The sequence below is a fragment of the Montipora foliosa genome, chromosome 1 (assembly GCF_036669935.1).
Source record: "Montipora foliosa isolate CH-2021 chromosome 1, ASM3666993v2, whole genome shotgun sequence".
Classification (NCBI taxonomy): domain Eukaryota; kingdom Metazoa; phylum Cnidaria; class Anthozoa; order Scleractinia; family Acroporidae; genus Montipora; species Montipora foliosa.
In genome coordinates this window covers 9,280,336-9,292,835 of record NC_090869.1, presented here as the reverse complement: position 1 = coordinate 9,292,835, position 12,500 = coordinate 9,280,336, and the positions used below count along the sequence as shown (strand labels likewise).

Genomic DNA, 12,500 nt, shown 5'->3' with positions numbered 1-12,500 from the left:
ACTTGATGACAAGGCATCCAGTTTGGCTTCCAAGCTAGAGAAACGCGTCTCTTGATCGGCTGGAGGCGAAGGTTGTCCTTCTTCATTCGAAATAGTGAACATGTACGAACAACCGCGGTCTGGTAATGCACGCGAAAAAAAGAAACTTCTCACGCTTCATGGGGAAATTTGCATAACAATTGCTTTGAACCGAAATGGCCTGGAAACTAGTGGCGAAAATGTGCATAATGAATCCTGCAGTGCGCAGCATTATACGAAGGAGAACAAATATTGATACACAATTTCGAGGAAGATCAGAAGCAAGTTTTCAGGAAGTGTCGATCGAGAATAAAAAGTGAATTGCCATCAGCATCAACATTTTCGACTTGAAAACAACAAATTTTGAACCGCGAATATATAAATTACCATCAGCGAAAAACATTTTGGAGATTTTTGTTACGTTTAATTTTTCTATCGTATTTTTGGCTGCACAAGTAAATCGCAAAATCGAAAGTGTCGTTGAATTCAACGGGCGCTGTGATTAAGTTAAGTTACCTTGCGTTTTTACACGGGAAACAAAGGATACATGTGTCAAAGTGATGGAAAAGACACCGGATTTTTGTTTTTGTAAGTTTGTTTTTTTGTCTTTCAAGTGTTAAAAAGTTTGACAAGAAATGTGCGAATTCAGCATAAAGATCACAATCTCCTAACTCTTGAGGTTGACTACTGTTTCTGCAAAGTCAAAAATAAGGTTTATGAATAAACAGAAAGTGACAAAGTTGGGGTCGCTAAAATTACATTTACCCGAAAGTGACTGAGATGGGGTCTATAATTGGCCATAAAATAGACTATAAAGGGATAGGGGTTATGAGAGGTCAGCGGTATATATCCAGCGAAAATTGACCCAAGTACCCTCTCTCCCCTCCCCCCTCTGAGTTAAACAGTCTACTCCCTTCAAAAAACAAGCAACTGAAAGTACAATCTTATAAGACAAAGAAAGTTAGAGGTTCCCTTCTGTCACTGACCGAGACTAAGAAGTTTTCCAAACGGACAAGAGTAATCACTGAATAACATTTTAAGACGTTTTTTTACTGAAGGAACAATGTACTAAAGACATACATTTGAACTGCGGGGATGGCACTAGTTAAGTTTTATGATCATCGGAGTTATGAACGCTACTTTAGCAGTAACGAAAGGAAGGCTTGAAATTTTCAGGCTAAACGGGATTGAAACCCGTGACATCGCAGAGGCCTGAATTTTTCACGCTTTTCTTTCGATACTGCTAAAGTAGCAAGCATAATTCGATGATCTCAACACTAAGCAATTTTTTTTACTGTCAGATAGATATTTATTTTTACAATTGTTTAATTGTATATAATTGATAATCAGGACGAACGAGTAGTTTTCTGAACCAGTAGCAATACTGGTTCAAAAACAAAGTTTAGTTTAACGTTTAAATTCTTGTCAACAGTACGGTTCAAAATACAGTTTTGCACCACAATGTCTGACGTAAAAAAAATCCCTACTTCGAGGTTGGCAACGGTCAATTTAAGCAATTGTCACTTTCAATTATGGACACCTAAAAATTCAGGCGCCTTCAACGGAATTCAAACCCAATTGAGTTTATGAAGCCACTAAATTTGTCGCGCTCATGGGGAAACACAAGTTCATGTGTTCTCGTGAAAGGAACACATAAGCTGCCTTTTTTAGGTCTCTATAAGAGACAATTCCTTAAATCTTCCAGTTAGGTGCAAGGGTCCCTTGTTTCGTTCGCATGCACTTCAAATATATATTCATTTCAATCCTCGATTCCTTCACGAGAATGATTGAACCCAATCAAGTGACCTGCTTTCAACTGAGTGGCTTCATAGCTCAGTTGGTGGAGCATGACACCACCGTCGAATCGGAGGTGAATAGCAAAGGTTATCCGGAGTTTGAGTAGCCAATCACCGCGCGCGTTCAACGCTATCCACTGTTTTGGATATGAGGTGATTATAGCCAACTCGGCGTTACGCGCCTCGTTGGCTATCTATCATCTGATATCCAACGCGCGCTCAAGGAATAATTGTTTTATTAAAAAGGCCCCCAAAAGATAGAAAACTAAACTAAAATAAAAATAAAAAGGCTAAAAAAATCACGCATATGCTTGCCGCGTTTGTAGATCATCGTATAATGGCTCATAATGCATGATGGCTTAGCCCATCAAAACTCTCGAATTGCATTATCCAATGATTCAGTTTTTAATAATTACTGTTAGTTGTAATTTGAATGCAAACATTTTAGCTTGTTGTTTCAGAAACATAATGGTACAGAGAATCGTATTCGTGAAATTCAACTTGAAAATGGCTGTAGAATGGTTGAAAGTACGTTCGCTGATTTTTCAGTCAATAAATAAATTTACTTTTAATTATAATAATCTTCGAGGTATGAACCTTTCAACTGGTACCAGGTAACACGATAACACCTGTGGGCGAAAAGCTTATTCCTGTTTCAATTAAATGAGCGTAGGGGCGTTTTACGTTCTGGGAATCGAAAGACATCTTTTCAATGCAAAGGTATGGTCATTTGCGTCGTTATTCATCTTTCATAAAAACAGAAATCCTGCCGTTTACTACATGTATACAAATGTCACAAATTATTGAGAGATTTGGAAGATCAAGATCTTTCAATAATTGTAAATAATTATTGTTTTGTGTTTGTTCATGCATCCCTTGTGTGATAAGAACTATCGTTATTTTTTAACCTCATTAAATTTCATTTATTTTATTTTATTCCAATTTGTCTGCAAATCAAAAATAATACGTTCTTGATTGAATGACCACAATTACTAGTAGTCTCAACAACTCAAGACTGACGCTAATGTTACAGTACGGAAACTACCGTTTTCGATGCTGCTTTGAGAAGAGAACATTTTTATCCATTTAAGAATTAAGGCTTTTTTTCTGAAAATATTGATCTTTGCTTGTCCTTTTCGTTCCCGAACTCTTGCAAATTATCAATAATTTTTACCTCGCTCTCAGTGTGGGACCAGGTACCAAGTCATTCTGTCATTCACTTTGAAACTAGGACCGTTTCCATCACAAAACAAAAGTACTCGCACCCAATTTTAAAAAGAGACCAAGGTACCCCTTATGTCTCATGTTAATTAGCATCTTCTGAACTCTTGTTTCCCAATCAAGGTACAGATATCAACGACATCTCATTTAGCCGCCTTTCTACGTAAACCTTTCCTCCACAGCAGTATGTGGGTTGTGCCTGTCCTCTTGTCCGTCTCTATCTTAATCTGTTTGGCTTCAAAGAAAGCTGTTGGAGGTACCTAAATTCATCTATGACAAAGTAATTTCTATTTATGGTGTTGTATTATGAATCGGAAAAAAAATACGTTTCTGCTGACGAAATTCCACACAGCAGGACCTGGGACTGCTAAGAAATAGCGAAACGTAGGAGCAGTCAACGTCAATGTTGAGATAAAGGAGAGAATAGAAAATTTCATATATGACTGTAATATATGCTTTCATGACTTTGGTTCAAAGAGAATCGAATTATGCTTTCGAGGAGCAGTCAAATTGATATACAGCAACAATGAATTACATAAGAGGGTTCTTATGTTATGGGTGAGCTTCGGAGCACAGTCAAACTAAATGAGTCTATTTTTAGAATACCCGTTCCCGCGAAAATTATTGTCATTTCCCTGAAAAAGAAAACAAAACATGGCATAAGTAGTCACGCGTGAGATGGCTTCTCCTGATTTGTTAAAGTGGCGCCCCTTTGTTTGTTTTCGCGCGCAAAGCGTATCTAAAAATATATCTATTAGCGACTGTGCTGGAGCAAGACCTCAAAGCAATAGAAAAACACTTTTATCTAATTTAATTTTTAAAAAACGTTGGAAAGATCATCGCAGTTATTTGAGCAACTTAAGCAACTGCAAACGACTGAACCCAAAGAAATCCAGGCTTGAATGGGACTCGAACCCAGGACCCTGCGATTGCGCTGCACGTGCTCTACCAACTGAGTCAATCACGAGGTAAACCAGACGATTTTTTCATTATACTGTAGGCGAATCTTTGCTCACGTCATTATTTACAATTTGTCTCATTAACTGATATAACTGACAGAAAGCATCATGTTATTCACAAATTGACTTCAAAAGGTAAAAGAACGTGTTAAACCAAGTTAAATCTCCAATTGTATGTCTTTTGGCTTTGATAAGAAACGCGAGGTATTAGCCATCAAAAACTGATAAATTCCTGGGTGGCAAAGGCACTAAGGAGCCCATACATTTTTTGTAAAATTTCGTCATCTGGTAAATTGCGTTCATTATGCAATGGACTTTCAATATTCAGTAATGATTTTTTGGCTGATAGTTGAAAAAACGATGGGCTTATGGAAATGAACAGAGATTCCCCTAGCTGTACGGAAGTTTCATATATTTGGACTGCGGAATAGAATGAAAATGATGACCGTTCCTTTTCTTCCTTCGAATGGTTTTCCTATATATGCCTTTTGTGTTCATGAAGAGTAATCTATCGCTGAAAATTAACACAGTCTAATCTCGTCGTCGACTAGCTGATTTACCAAGGACTTTCATTGTCAATGGAAATGGCATAGAGGGTACGGGATCGTATAGTTTCGTCAATGGTCAAGCCAAGATAAACCTGGAATTGGTTTTAGCACCAGCTGCAGATAAAGCAGATGATGGCCGAGGTGCAGTTATAACTTCTCTTCCTACAAACAATGGACCTAATACGTCACTTCCTCCGAATTCTGGGCCTAACACTTTACCAGCGGCAGGAAGTGGGCCTGGCACCTCACTTCTTCCGACAGAAAATGGACCCGCGGAAGAGCTTCCTCCATTAACAGTGGAAGGTAAGCTGACGAAGGAAGTTTTCTGAATAGGAACCTTTGTACTGGGGTGCGAATCTGTGAAAAGTGGTATTGGTATGCGAAAATAAAATAAAATGTCGATTTTAGCTTCAGACTTGATTGGGCTGCTCTGTGCGAAAACTCTTAGTGGTAATCGTATTTGTACTCAAGATATGAATTCTTATTACCTCTCATTTGGCAGTCCGTACGCTATGATTGGCCCTTTGCTTTGATTGACATCGTTCTAATTACAATGGGCTGTGCACAGTAAAAAGACGATAAATTATTCTATGGTGACGTTGAATTGGGGGTTAGGTTGCTTGCCTTGATGACCAGATATCCTATCCTGCATTCAAGACCCGTCCTGACCACTCATTGAGTTTGATCCTAGTAGTCCGCCCTGGTTCAACTTCTCGGCTGCATTTGTCAATAGCCAACTGGTTTGGCTCCGGCCATTTGGTTGTTCTATTCTGTTGTTTCAGTAATTACGTTCCATTGGCCCTATGGGGAGTGATCAACTTATAAATTAAGCAGGAATATAAATGTAGGCATGTATGTATAAATTAGTTTTCACGTTTCCGCCGTAGCGTACAATGAGTGCACACTGTACTTAGTTGGAAAAAAAGCATGTCTATTATTCACCAATACCGGACACAGAAACAAAGGAACCTTATGTTTTGACAGGCGATGAAACTTTTCCTTTACATTTACAGTAATAATTGAGGTGACTGATAACGCCCCTAAACGAAAAAAAAAAGCAGCTTATGGCTGACGGTCTGCATTTGAGTTCGTTTCTGTACACGTGCTTAAAGTAACAATGATGACTAGCGCCGTTGATACCGAATCTATATGTATATCGTTTGTATGTCGTGTCATGTAGGATATTATCTGACGTGATATTTATTTCACGACCTGTTATTTTCAGATAATCAGTTTATCGATGACATGGTTGCAGCTCACAACGAATTTCGCTCAGTGCACTTCTCTCCGCCGATTCAGAAAAACCTTACGATGTCTCAATCCGCTAAAAAGTTTGCTCGCCGCCTTGCCGCTAAAAAGGAGCTTTTTCACTCTTCATCTAATGACAGACCGGGTGAAGGTGAAAATTTGGCAATGGGCTGTACCACAGGTAACGGTGAAGCCATAACTGCGGCAGAAGCCGTCATGAAATGGTAAGCATATGAATGAATTTTATGAAACAGCTCTGACTGGTTGGGTCTCCAAATAAACCTCTTTACAGTTAGTTACCTGGCCTTTAAATGAAAGTGAGGCTTGTATTGACCTTGCTGTGATTCAGACCTCTCTACCTTTCTTAGATTAATGATGTTGTTTCCATGCTAATTAGTAAGAATTTACATAAGAAAAGCAGTGAGGTTTCTATGAAAACAAGGTCAACTCCAGCCTCACTTTTATTTAAAGGCCAGGTAACCAAGCACAAAGTGTAAAGTGGACTATTGAGAAGACAGGACTTGAGTGCCGGAGGTTGTGGGTTCAAACCTTGATCTGTCATTATTCAGGGTTAGGAGAAGAAAATGCCGCCTTTGTATTGAAATGCCAGGAAATGTGTTTTTCTGCTTGCTAGAACGATGAACTGTGCGTTTCATTTCACACCCTCTATAATTTTCAACAAAGGCAATGTTCACTTGAGAAATATCCTTCCACTGTGGTGTAAGAAATACAAAATAAGCAGCAGGAAATAGCAGGTTCACCCTGTTCACAGAAGTGAAAACTCTGTATGGCAGAGCTCGATGCCAGCTGGGAAAACCCTAGCGAGCAGAAATGCTCATGCCATGCAATTTTTGATTACACCATTTTTTTCCAATATTTATCATTGACGGATTTACCGAAGGAACTAATCTAGTCATTCATTGACTCACTTAATAATTGGAATATTCATTCATTTAATTAGCATTTAAAATGTTTGATTGTAATTTATGTATTTGATAATGAAACGATCGATTTAATCACTCATTAATGATTTATTTATTTAATGACTGATTGATTGAATGATTAATTGATTGCTTTAATGTTTGCTTGATGTCACCTTTCACTGATTCGATAACTGATTGCTTGCTTCCATCATTCATTGTTTATTAGGTATGAAGAGGCTTGCTTGCACGATTTCTCAAAAAATATCTTTCAAAACGCTTCTGGTCATTTCACCCAACTTGTATGGAAGGCTACTGAAACCATTGGCGTTGGCCGAGCATTCGGTGAAAAGTGGGGTATGAACTGTACCTTCATCGTGGCGCGTTACTCTCCCAAAGGAAACGTTGACACTGAAATACAATTCAGGGACAATGTAGAAAGGGGAACGTTTGATCCAGTGGTCTTCAACTGCAGTGCGATAAATCCTGCCGTCCAAGGACACATACAACCAAACAGTGGGATGTCTAATGGTCCCCGGAACTACCCTGAACATAAAGTGGAATATAGACCAACGTATCACAGCAATAATATGAATAGGTATAGAGAAATGTATTACAAAAAGTCTAATAACTTGAACAGCAATGTCCTGAGATATCAAGAATCCGAATCTCCAGATTATGCCGAAAAAGTACCACTGGGTTTCCAATCGCGCCCTCTAGTTTCCCGTTTCCGAGGCTACCCGTTACGTAATAGGGCTTATTATTTACCGCAGTTTATTTCAAACAACGAGAATGAATACACCAGGCCCAGGTTTCAGATACCTCATTCTGCTGTTAAAATGAAGCGAGACGACAAAGTTTTTTGGTTCTTATCATGATGTAGGTTATGACGCTACCGTTGCCCGAGAATGAAGTAGTTCGAAGTTATGTTAGAGATAAGCGGATAAGCGCAAACAAATTGTGAGTTTCAGCAAAGACATAAGAGAGTTTAAGCAAAGACAACGGCTACGGCAACATAAACGTCAGTCTAAAATACAACTTAGCGCTATCGCAAGTATTTCGCGATTATTCCGTCTTGTTCACCTTGCACAATACAGGCGAACTATCCTGTAACTGAATGGATACGAACGGTTTTAAAGTCAAAACAGAAAATGACTTTTTCATTGTTTTATGCTCACGTTGTCGCCAAAAATAAAATTTGGTGATTTCACGTTGTTTTGTGGAGTACGGCAGAGAAATGCACGGAAATTCGTGTTGCGCGTGCAGCATGAGTATTTTTCCTTTCTTAACCAATAATATCCTTGCTTCGTGGGGTTGCCGTAGCCGTAGCCGTCGTCTTTGCTTAAACTCCCTATTAAGGATCTTAACTACGGCAGTGACATTTTAACGAGAACGCCTCTAAGTATTAGCAGCTAATGGGAAAAACAGGATTGTCTCTGTACGTGCGTTTTGGAATTTTTTTAGAGTAATCTCTTTTAGTAGCACCATGGATAACGTTGGCACAAAACAGCAAATTTTGTTTTCCTTTACTTTTAATACCGTTCCTCAGAATTTTAATTACATAGGTATCTGCTAGTTGCTTTGTAGAACTCGAATAAACTGAACTTTAATAACAACGACAGAGTTAAAAAAACTGACGCAATGTTTTTGCTGTTGAAGATCTTGACTGACTGAAGGCAAAATGAAGTAGATTTTTTTGGCATCTTTGAGCTGTGCTTTCGAGCATATTTTTGATCTAGTCGTCTTCTTGAGAAATGCAAAAGCCGTTAATAATTGTGGTAGTGTCAATATCAGATCAATTAAAATGAAAACGCTTTAATTTCAATTCACGGCCTGGCGTCGATCTCTCAAAATAAAAGGGGCTGGACAATCTGCGAGCCAGCGAGCCATGCGAATTTCGCATTTACGTCTAAGCACCCATTTCGAATAGCGCTGATAAACAGTTATTAAGTCTAAGCACCCATTTTAAAACGGTTAGCTTTCGATAACTGTGTATGACTCGCCATGTTGGCTCACATGACTCGCAGCCATGGCTCATGGCTCGCAGCCATGGCTCGCATTGCTCGCTGGTTCGCACATTGTCCTAACACAAAGTAAAACTCCTACGGTTATCCCATACGGCGGCTTCAAACAACTCAACCCAATTTTGAAATGCATCTTTGAAAGGCACTGTATCATAAAATTACTATAATACGTTACTTTAAAGTGCCCCTGTGACCAAAAAATCAATTCATATTTTTCTTTGGATTTCAAAACTATGTTAACAAAACACTAAGTGACCCACGTTTTAAGCCTTGATTTCAAAAAGACAACTCTTTATTTTAACTGGAATTTTCCTATTTAATGGTCCGCCATTAGTAACATTATGTTCTTGAGAGAGCTGGATCGAGGAGAAAATGACGTCAAAGGCTCACTAGTTTAAGAATGCAATACGTGTGTACGCTGCAAAATTAAGATGCAGCACGGGGGTTTTGGGCTTTCAGACTTTTAAACTCATGCTTTGCATATATAATAAGCTGCGTTCACACGCTGAAATTTTAAGCTAGTGAGCCTCTGACATCACGTTTCCCTGGATCCAACCGTCTGAGTTCCAATCGGTCAGTTTTGAACGTGAGTAATGGCGGACCGTGAAATCCAAAACTTACACTCAAAGTAAGCGGCCTTTGGATAAAAATCAAAGCTCAAAATTTTGCCAGTCAGATGTTAAGCAAACACACTTTCAAAATCTGAAGGAAAAAAGGAAGTGGTTTTAATTTTTTGATCACAGGGGCACTTTAAATACTATAACTATAAAACATTTCTATATTAAGTGAAAGTTAAGGCGGTTTGCCATCCATCAGAACTGTTATTTCAAGAGAACTCTACTCACAGAAATCACAGAAAAAAGGTTTTCGATCAGATTTATTTGTTTACTTTTCAAAGAAAATGTTTGTATCTGGAGTAAACGAATTCCAGAATCGTCTATGTTTTGTCTTCAAATGCGCCGGATGCCACCTTATACCTTGAATATAGGTTACATGCACGACTATTATACAAACGTTCAGACATAACAGGGCAATCGCAATTCAAGATGGCGGCGCTTAATAAAATTAGGAAGAGATAATAAGCGGCTCCAAAATTATTTTATTTTTTTTTAATTCAAACCTTTTATCTTTGCTCAGTAAAATTTAAGTTCTAATAAAAAACATTCAAGCAAGAAAATTAACGATAGTAAAATAACACGACGTTTCGACGACTTCATGTCATCATTGTCAAATGAATAAATTAGAAATAACAGAAAGGCATATTTATAGATTTAAGTTATTATTCAGCAGCGTGTGGTGTCCCCTGTCTCTCTTAAAGGGCTAAGTCGCGCAAAATGATATAATTTAGGTACCCAAAATGCCCCAAAAATGCCGCCCAAAAAGTAGAATGAAACATTGCAATTACCACTCAAAACCGTTGAAAACAACAAAAGGAGAGAAAAGCATGGATGGACACAAATGGACAAAATTGAGACAGATTGCTCGCATTTGGGTAATCTTGAAAGAGGTCGGCCCGACGTTTTTCAAGTTTATGGCAAATCGCTTGGATAAAGGCCGTTTTTGCTCAGAATCATCTTAATTATAACGTTACAATCCAACAGGCAAGTTAAAGTAGAGAGTCTATCTCGACTCGGTATCGAGTGGTGCGTTAAACAACAAGATCAATGCTAACTTTCACTTTAAGGGACCCCGGGGCTTCACCTTTCAGCCACCAGCTCCCGTTCCAGTTTTCTCTCAGCCCATTTTTTCCGCCAGACCTTCAATAGATGAAACAGAACGTTTAAAATATTCTCTTTTTTCTGCTTCCTTTGAAACATGTAAAAGTGAAGCTGACGAAAATGAAAAATAAAAATCACCTTAACTCAATTGATCAGTTCTTGCCTCAATTCTGAACTTTTTTGACATTAATTAGTTTGTTATTTTACCTGTGCTAGCAAAAGTATTCTGTGTAAATTTTATATTTGACTATAGTTGCAGTTCTTTGCCTCGCGATGCCAGCGGACGGCTAGCATTTTCTTTTACTTGCTTAAATTAAACTCTGAAGACCAACGTAAGACCATACGCGCTGGTAGACAATAACAATATCCCATAACCAATATTTAAAGGGTTTTTTATTCTTCTTCAACCAAGTGTTAGCGCAAAATCTCAGCTCTTATTGAAATTAAGGAAAGTAACTGATGACCATCAAGACATTTCTTTTTCAGTTGTTGTCGCTCGGGTAATCATAAGTACCGACAAAAGGAAGCTTTAAAAGGGGGACTGAAGCGATCTTTGCACTTATCTGGCTTAATAGACCTTATTCACGGTGGCTGCCATATTGGATTTGCTATAATCATGCAAATTAGCTACTCACATCTGAAGGAGGAAAAAACACAAGTTCGAGAGGTTATAACGAACATCTTAGCCACACAGATGATTTGTTTCACGTTCATTGAATGTTTATCACCTAAGTAGTAAGATAGAATGATTACACAAGTTACTTCGATGTTTTTTTTTAGTGAAAAATGAGGAGATAACCAAGTAGAAAGTCAACATGTCAAAGGCATGATCAAAGATATAGAATTATTATAAAAGGTACATAGTTCTAAATTCTAAAATGTACTTTTATTGATGTTATTTTTAATATTTCGACGAGCAGATTTTCCGCAATTTGCCTTCTTTTCAATGTTTGCCCCCCAGCATAACACATGGCTAATTTGCATGACAATTTGAAAACCAACATGGCGGCTATCGTGAATAAGGCCTATTAAACGAGATTCGGACCTATGACCTCTACGGTGCAGAGCAACACTTCACCAACTGAGCTACGAAGCCAGTCAGTTGGGAGTGGGTCAATTTGTTGGGCTCACGTGCTCCCTTGAAAGGACTTGGTATAAGCTCATCGTTTTCTAATTTGCATAAAAATCATTACTGGATATCGAAAGTCCATTACATAAAGAGCTATCTCTTAAACTTTAACGCGCAATTAACCAGATAATCTCTGAGTAATGACAATTTGAAAATTCAAAAATGTTTAAAGAATGTATGGGCTCGTTAGCGCTTTTGCCACCTAAGAATGTGTCAGCCAAGTTTAACACTTTCTTTTTCCTTTTGAAGTCAATGATAGCTTCAATCAGCAAATTCGTATCTTAATGAGACAAAAACAATAGCGACGTTTGTCGCCCATTGTTATTAATATGCCAACCAGAACCTAATTGGCTGTTGAAACAATGAATTCTTTTGTTGTGTGGTTGGCAAATTTGAATATCAAAAGAAATTTGTTTTCAATGCTTGTAAACAAGAAATGTCGCTTTAACGCCAGCAAAGATTCCCCTGTAGGAAACTTTACAAACCAATCAGAATTCTTGGGTTGCAATCGTTTTGCTCACCAATTTTTAGTAAATAGTCATTAAAGAAGTAAAGAAAAACCGTCAACAATACAAAACTCGCGTTACTATCAAGGCAGGATAAAAGAGGAAACATTTGTGGTTACCTTCTTTCCATAATAAATTTTGTGCCCTTTGTTCCTTAATCAATGTAATACCTCAGTTTCCATTTCAAACTTAAGTCGTGAATGAGCGAGTCGTTGACCGTGAATTATGCTCTTTTCCAACACAGTTCGAAGATCTCGCATCGCGTTAACGACAAATGGCAACTGACGTAGGCCTTAAATTTGCGTTTTGCAAAGAGTGAAAGAAACGCGTTTGGTATTAGTTAATTTCTCGACTGTGAGGGTCTCCCAGGGGTTTGGAGGAAGAAGGGAATAAGGGGAAGAGGGGAACATAAA

General features: G+C 38.2%; 2 protein-coding genes across 5 annotated transcripts in view; one reads left to right on the top strand and one right to left on the bottom strand.

Moving 5' to 3' along the window:
* LOC137974731 (uncharacterized) overlaps window positions 1-9,482 on the top strand; it is a 19,497-nt gene extending 10,015 nt beyond the window's left edge. The window contains exons 1-5 of one of the 3 annotated variants that reach the window (XM_068821684.1): window positions 2,438-2,534; window positions 3,159-3,291; window positions 4,546-4,845; window positions 5,768-6,014; window positions 6,940-9,482. In XM_068821684.1, coding sequence (XP_068677785.1) covers window positions 2,478-2,534; window positions 3,159-3,291; window positions 4,546-4,845; window positions 5,768-6,014; window positions 6,940-7,588 — 1,386 coding nt within the window. In that variant the 5' untranslated portion in view covers window positions 2,438-2,477 and the 3' untranslated portion in view covers window positions 7,589-9,482. Of the gene's footprint in view, window positions 1-2,437; window positions 2,535-3,158; window positions 3,292-4,545; window positions 4,846-5,767; window positions 6,015-6,939 lie in introns of those variants that run through there. The other 2 variants (XM_068821693.1, XM_068821702.1) reach the window with 2 other exon arrangements.
* A 1,351-nt stretch (window positions 9,483-10,833) lies between these two features.
* Window positions 10,834-12,500, bottom strand: part of LOC137973695 (uncharacterized) — a 9,036-nt gene continuing 7,369 nt past the window's right edge. Inside the window, exons 5-6 of one of the 2 annotated variants that reach the window (XR_011117314.1) lie at window positions 11,487-12,500; window positions 10,834-11,029 (exon numbers count right to left, since the gene is read on the bottom strand). The exon at window positions 11,487-12,500 is cut by the window's right edge and continues 1,111 nt beyond it. The gene's annotated coding sequence lies outside the window, so the exon portion shown is untranslated. The other variant, XM_068820603.1, reaches the window with a different exon arrangement.